The sequence below is a fragment of the Rhinoraja longicauda genome, chromosome 24, assembly GCF_053455715.1.
Source record: "Rhinoraja longicauda isolate Sanriku21f chromosome 24, sRhiLon1.1, whole genome shotgun sequence".
In the NCBI taxonomy this organism is placed as follows: Eukaryota; Metazoa; Chordata; class Chondrichthyes; order Rajiformes; family Arhynchobatidae; genus Rhinoraja; species Rhinoraja longicauda.
Genome location: NC_135976.1, coordinates 34,275,141 through 34,281,824, shown reverse-complemented (window position 1 = coordinate 34,281,824; position 6,684 = coordinate 34,275,141). Strand labels below are relative to the sequence as shown.

At 51.8% G+C, this 6,684-nt stretch overlaps 1 protein-coding gene across 1 annotated transcript in view; it reads left to right on the top strand.

Moving 5' to 3' along the window:
• The window catches only part of LOC144605242 (plasma membrane calcium-transporting ATPase 1-like), an 87,057-nt gene extending 80,694 nt beyond the window's left edge, over window positions 1-6,363 (top strand). The window contains 1 exon segment of the mRNA XM_078420338.1: window positions 5,211-6,363. Coding sequence (XP_078276464.1) covers window positions 5,211-5,525 — 315 coding nt within the window. The 3' untranslated portion in view covers window positions 5,526-6,363.
• The last annotated feature ends 321 nt before the right edge of the window (window positions 6,364-6,684 follow it).

Here is a 6,684-nt window from a genome sequence, read left to right as displayed (position 1 = left end):
ACAGAGCTCGATTTAATAAAAAAGAAAGGTCTCGACCCAAAAGTGAGATCCATCTATCAGTCTGAGTTCCGTGTAGTTTATTCTCACGTGTGTCGAGGTACAGTCACGTGCTAGCCAGTCAACGGAAAGACAAGACACGATTTCAATCAAGCCTTACAGCATACAGATACATGATAAGGGAATGACGTTCAGTGCGAGGTAAAGCCAGCAAAGTCCGATCAAGGATAGTCCGAGGGGTCTCCAATGAGGTAGATGGTAGTTCAGGGACCGCTCTTTAGTTGTGGTAAGATTAGTATACAGACACATGATTGTTACGGATAGGACAGGTTTGGAGGGAGGTGGGCCAAACGCGGGCAGGTGGGACTAGTGTAGCTGGGACTTGTTGGCCGGTGTGGGCAGGTGGGGCCTGTTTCCACACTGTATCACTCTATGACTATGATAAGGGAATAACGTTTAGTGCTGGTAAAGCCAGCAAATCTCCAGTTTAGTTGGCGTGTGTGAGTTGCTAGCTCCCGTTATTAAGACTTGTTTTTGCTTTGTAGATGGTGGTAGGTTACGCTTGTAAGTGGCTGATCGTAATGGGAAGGGAGTCAGGGGTTACGGGGAGAAGGCAGGAGAATGGGGTTCAGAGGAGAAGATAGATCAGCCACGATTGCATGGCGGAGCGGACTTGATGGGCTGAGGTTAGGACAGATTTCCACCAGCGTAGGAGAGTGGAACTGATTGGGTTTCTGTTAATAGGAACCTGATGGGCAACCTCTCCACTCAGAGGGTGTTACATAAATGGAACGAGCTGCCAGAGAAAGTAGTGGAGGCAGGTACAATAAAGACATTGGAGGGGCATTTGGGGCAGGAAAGGTTGAGAGGGATCTGGGTGAATTGTGGGTCAACGGACTTGGTCGATGTGCAACTTGGTTAGCAAGGGCGAGTTGGGTCAAAGACCTGGATAGAGTGGATGTGGAGAGGATGTTTCCACCAGTGGGAGAGTCTAGGACCAGAGGGCACAGCCTCAGAATTAAAGGACGTTCCTTTAGGAAAGAGATGAGGAGGAATTTCTTTAGTCAGAGGGTGGTGAATCTGTGGGATTCTTTGCCACAGACGGCTGTGGAGGCCACAAGTCAGTGGATATTTTTAGAGATATTTGGAGAAAAGAAACAGGTGACGTTTCGGGTCGAGACCCTCCTTCAGACCCACTCCGGTCTCGACCCGAAACGTCACCCATTCCTTCTCTCCACAGATGCTGCCTGACCCCTCTGGGTTACTCCAGCGTTTTGTGGTCTATCTTCGCGTAAAGCAGCATCTGCAGTTCCTTTCCTAGGCATCACAATCCACTGGGCAGTTAGATATTTTTGCCAACTTGCCTTATCAACTAATTATACTTTTTCTTTTAAACAAAACAAACAAAGTTCCTGCCTAGAGAAGTGCCTTAACTTACCCGCCATGCCTCTGGTCCCATCAGTTGAAACACGGTGACGGCATTAAACCACTTCACGATGGTAGACCTCTGACCTACTTTTGTTCCTGCGCTCGGTCACAACTCAGCACGGAAAGGATCCACCCCTTGGTCGTGTTACTGTGTTCATCTCTCCCTGTGTAACAGGAGGACCAATGGCCGCATGATGTACTTTAGTGCCTATTTGATGGGAGCGGTGGGCGTGAGGGTTGAATCCAGGGGTTGCCAACTTCCTCACTCCCAAATACGGGACAAGGTGACGTCACCACCCCGCGCCCAACCAGCGGCCACGTGCTCCCGCTCCACCAATGGTGGCCGCCCGGGCCGGGAGGCGGGTTGCCATGCAACCTCCGTCAGGCGGCACCCGGCCTACACTGTCCAGAGAAGATGTCGGAAACGTAGAGTGTCCGGGCCTACAGTGTCCGGGCCTACAGTGACCCCTGGGCCTACAGTGTCAGGGCCTACAGCGTCTTGGGCCTACTGTGCCCCCCGGGGCCTACAGTGCCCCCCGGGCCTACAATGTCCCCCAGGCCTAGTGTCCGGGCCTACCAGTGCCCCCCGGGCCTACAGTGTCCGGGCCTACAGTGTCTAGGCGTACAGTGTCAGTGCCTACAGTGTCCAGGCCTACAGTGTCCGGGCCTACAGTGCCCCCCGGGCCTACAGTGTCCGGGCCTACAGTGTCCAGGCCTACAGTGTCGGGGCCTACAGCATCCGAGCCTACAGCCCCCCGCCCCCGGGCCTAATACGGGACAATAATTCTATCTACATTGGGCAGAGATGGACAATTGCTGATCTTCTATTGATTTGTTCTTAGAAAATGTACCTTGACTCTCCCCACCCCCCCACTCCCCCACCTTTCCCCCCCCAATCCTTAAATCGTTCTAATGGTACTTAGTTTGCCAGAGCCCGTTACCCTGGCTTGGGACTGCTGTTCCTCCATCTGGCACAAGGCACGAGGAAAGAAGGTTTTGGGAAGATTGGGAGGGAACGCCCCAGTTTGTCGTGGCCCACTGAGCCTTTAGGTGTAACCAGCCTCCGAAGGTTTGCCCCTGACCCTGCCAACCACGCTGTTTTCTCACCCTGACTTTGCACGCTGCAGAGTGGAATATTGGGCTAGACTCAAACTTGCACGCAGGCCACCCCTCATGTTTGTGTGTTGCGGCCCAACGAGAAGTACTATGGCTTGATCTGCAGAGTTTGGCCAACGTGGGCGCCCCTCCCATCTCCCCAACCCACTAGGGTTGCCAACTTCATCCTCCCAAAATACGGGACAAAGGGGTGACGTATAGATTATTAGGGGGTTGGACATGTTAGAGGCAGGAAACATGTTCCCAATGTTGGGGGAGTCCAGAACCAGGGGCCACAATTTAAGAATAAGGGGTCGGCCATTTAGAACGGAGATGAGGAAAATCTTTTTCAGTCAGAGAGTTGTGAATCTGTGGAATTCTCTGCCTCAGAAGGCAGTGGAGGCCAATTCTCTGAATGCATTCAAGAGAGAGCTAGTTAGAGCTCTTAAGGATAGCGGAGTCAGGGGGTATGGGGAGAAGGCAGGAACGGGGGTACTGATTGAGAATGATCAGCCATGATCACATTGAATGGCGGTGCGTACAGGCTCGAAGGGTTGAATGGCCTCCTCCTGCACCTATTGTCTATTGTCACCGCCCCGCGCCCCACGTGACCTCGCCCAGCCAGTGGCCACGTGCTCCCGCTCCACCAATGGCTTCCGATGCCGCAAGTGGCCGCTGGCGGGGCGAGGTCACGTGGGGGCGGTCTCGTCCCGTATTTGGAGGGAGGAAGTTGGCAACCCTACTAATACGGGTACGGGGAACAAAACCAATTTAGCCCAAAACACGGATGTCCCGGCCAATACGGGACAGTTGGAGATCCTACCGCCCCCACTGCGCAAAATAATAACTCCTCCCCCCCCCCCCCCCCCCCCCCCGACTACCAGCACGCTGACGATCGATGCATTGTGCCCCCCTCGTGTTGCGTTCCCTGTCGAAATCGTGATCCTTTATGTCGTCTTTGTCCTTCAGCGTCGCGTTTTACTTCCACGTATTGCTTCGGTAGTCGGTGGTCGGCAGGAACGAGGGGCCTGGTTGTGTAGGTACTGGTGTCCTCACAATGATCCACTGCCTCAGAAGGCTATCCTTAAGAGCTCTATCCAGCTCTCTCTTGAATGCATTCAGAGACTTGGCCCCCACTGCCTCAGAAGGCAGTGGGGGGCCAAGTCTCTGAATGCATTCAAGAGAGAGCTGGATAGAGCTCTTAAGGATAGCGGAGTCAGGGGGTACGGGGAGAAGGCAGGAACGGGGTACTGATTGAGAATGATCAGCCATGATCACGTTGAATGGCGGTGCCGGCTCGAAGGGCCAAATGGCCTACTCCTGCACCTATTGTCTATTGTCTGTCCATCATTGTCATTTGTTGGCGGAGCTAGGGACAAATCATTCACACCATTTGTACCTCTGTGAAGTCATTCCTTTGGTTTCCATCAGGGATTGTCCACCAGGGCAAACCTCTCGGAGGCTGGTTACACCTGAAGGCTCAGTGGGCTACAACAAACTGGGGCGTTCCCTCCCAAGGCTCATTAGTGAATCGTGTACCTCAGTCTTGTGGTGTTTAATCCCATCAATGTCCAATGTGCCTGTGTTCCATCCACCATTCCCTACAGATGCCCCATGCATCGACTTGTCCTCCAATCCCTGATGGAAACCAAAGGAATGTTAGGTAATGTTGATTAACCCCACCTGTAGCTGGTCCATCTGCATCTGTCACTCCAAGTCAATCTATCGTAAGTCGGTGGGAAGCAGAAGGGTTTTTTTCCCCCTGATCCCTATTCAGTTCATTTCAGTTTAGTTTATTATCACGTGTACCGAGGTTCAGCCAAAAGCTTACTTGCTGCGCGCTAACCAGTCAGCGGAAAGACAACAGACGATTACAATCGAGCCGTTCACAGCGTATAGATACAGGACAAGGGAATAACGTTTGGTGCGAGGTAAAGCCAGCAAAGTCCGACCAAGGATAGTCCGAGGGTCTCCAATGAGGTAGATAGTAGTTCAGCACTGCTCTCTGGTTGTGGAAGGATGGTTGAGTTGCCTGAGAACAGCCGGGAAGAGAAACTGTCCCTGAATCTGGAGGTGTGCGTTTGCACACGTCTGTACCTCTTGCCTGAAAGAAAAATTCTTGTCAAGCAGTTGACTATTTTATGCCACCATTTGAAGGCAAAAGTGTTTGCCATGCATTGTTGACACCAACGTTTGGTTCTGTTTCACACAAACACGCAACAAAAGCTTCTCACTGCACCTCGGTACACCTGACAGTAAACTAAACTGAGACCATAACTCCATTGCTGAGAATTTTGCTTCAAATTGTGTAGCCTTGAAGGATTAGAGATTGCTTAAAAAAAAAACCCAATCTGTTGTCGTTTAAAGTCTCTCAAAGTCTCCACAAAAGTGCTGCATTCGGGAAATTTCGGAATGAACGACTAATTTTAATTTTTCTCCATTTGCCATAGTTACATTTCCAGTGTTGTGTTATACATTTTCTTTACAGCTTCCTTGTTGGCCGCCCGACATTGGCAAATTTGTTCAATCTCCATTTTCACAGCACACTGTTCGCCAAAAAAAAAATAATATATATATATATATATTTTAAAATCAAAAAAGCCAACCCCATTTTCCCTCAGCTCCCCCGTGAGCTTCGCCCGGACTCTGTCTAACTTGCTCTCTTGTTCTCCGGCTTCTCTTCCTCCCAGATCAAAGTGGTGAATGCATTCCGTAGCTCGTTGTACGAGGGGATCGAGAAGCCCGAATCGCGCAGTTCCATCCACAACTTCATGACCCACCCAGAATTCGGAATGGACGACGACGAGCCGTACATTCCACTCATCGACGAGACCGACGTGGAGATCAACGGACTGGCCAACTGTGAGCCCCCCAGCCCGTCCCCCTCGCTCAACAGGAACAACAACGCCGTGGACAGCAGCGTGTCTCTCGTGCTCTCAGACGCCAACAGGCTTGCCTCCTCACCGCCAGGGAGCCCCCTGCACAGTCTGGAGACGTCCGTCTGACCATTGCCGCCCCTCCCCTCCCTCCCTCCCCTCCTCCGGACTCTCAGCTTTCCCACTATCCTCGCTCGCTCGCTTGTCTCACTGGAAGTCTCACACGAAAAACAAAAAAAAGTTGTATTTTAGTTGGCAAATAGCCAAGGGGAGGGGGTGGGGGTGGAGGGGAATGAGGGGGAGGGGGTGGGGGGTGAAAGAATCCGGAACCATCCTGTGCATGGGGTGAAAAGAGGGTAATGATTCTTGGGGGGCCACTTAAAGGCAAAACGCCGGCTGAAGTTTGAGAACAGACCAATCTGCCAAGCCAGAAGCATCCACAGAATGCTACTCGCTCTCCCAAGGCAAGACTCATTTATATCCAGGCTTTTACTTGTCACCAACAGAGACTGCACCTCGGGACTTCAGGTTCAGTTGGGGGGTGGGTGGGTGGGCTGTAGGGTTAGTGAGTGTTTGTGATGTGGGCGGGTGAAGGAGATGGCAGCTGACCAGGCTGGGTCTCAGCACGTCCAACTCCAATCTTTCTCACATTTCATACTTTCCTCTTTTTTTTTTTGTCCTTCATTTAATTTAGTTTCCATTTGTTTTATCGGGCAAAAACGTTTATTGTTGTAAGAGGGCAAAGCCTCTTGGATTCCAGTGTGCTGCTTCTGTGCGTGACACTAAAGGTCCCCTTCCAGATCAGGCAACGTGTGATAGGTGTTGGCAGGCTAACTGTTAAGCTCCAGACTCCATGGCAAAGTTACCAGAACAACCCCAAGACCAGAGGCAATAACAGTGAAAAGACACAGAGTGCTGGAGTAACTCAGCGGGTCAGGCAGCATCTGTGGAGAACATGGATAGATGACGTTTCACAGAGTGCTGGAGTAACTCAGCGGGTCAGGCAGCATCTGTGGAGAACATGGATAGGTGACGTTTCACAGAGTGCTGGAGTAACTCAGCGGGTCAGGCAGCATCTGTGGAGAACATGGATAGGTGACGTTTCGGGACCCTTCTTCAGTCTGATTCTTGTAAAGGGTGGGGGGGGGGGGGGGGGGGGGGGTGAGGGAGAAAGTCTGAAAAGGGGTCCCGATCCAAAACGTCACCTATCCATGTTCTCCACAGATGCTGCCTGACCCACTGAGTTACTCCAGCACTCTGTGAAACGTCACCTATCCATGTTCTCCAC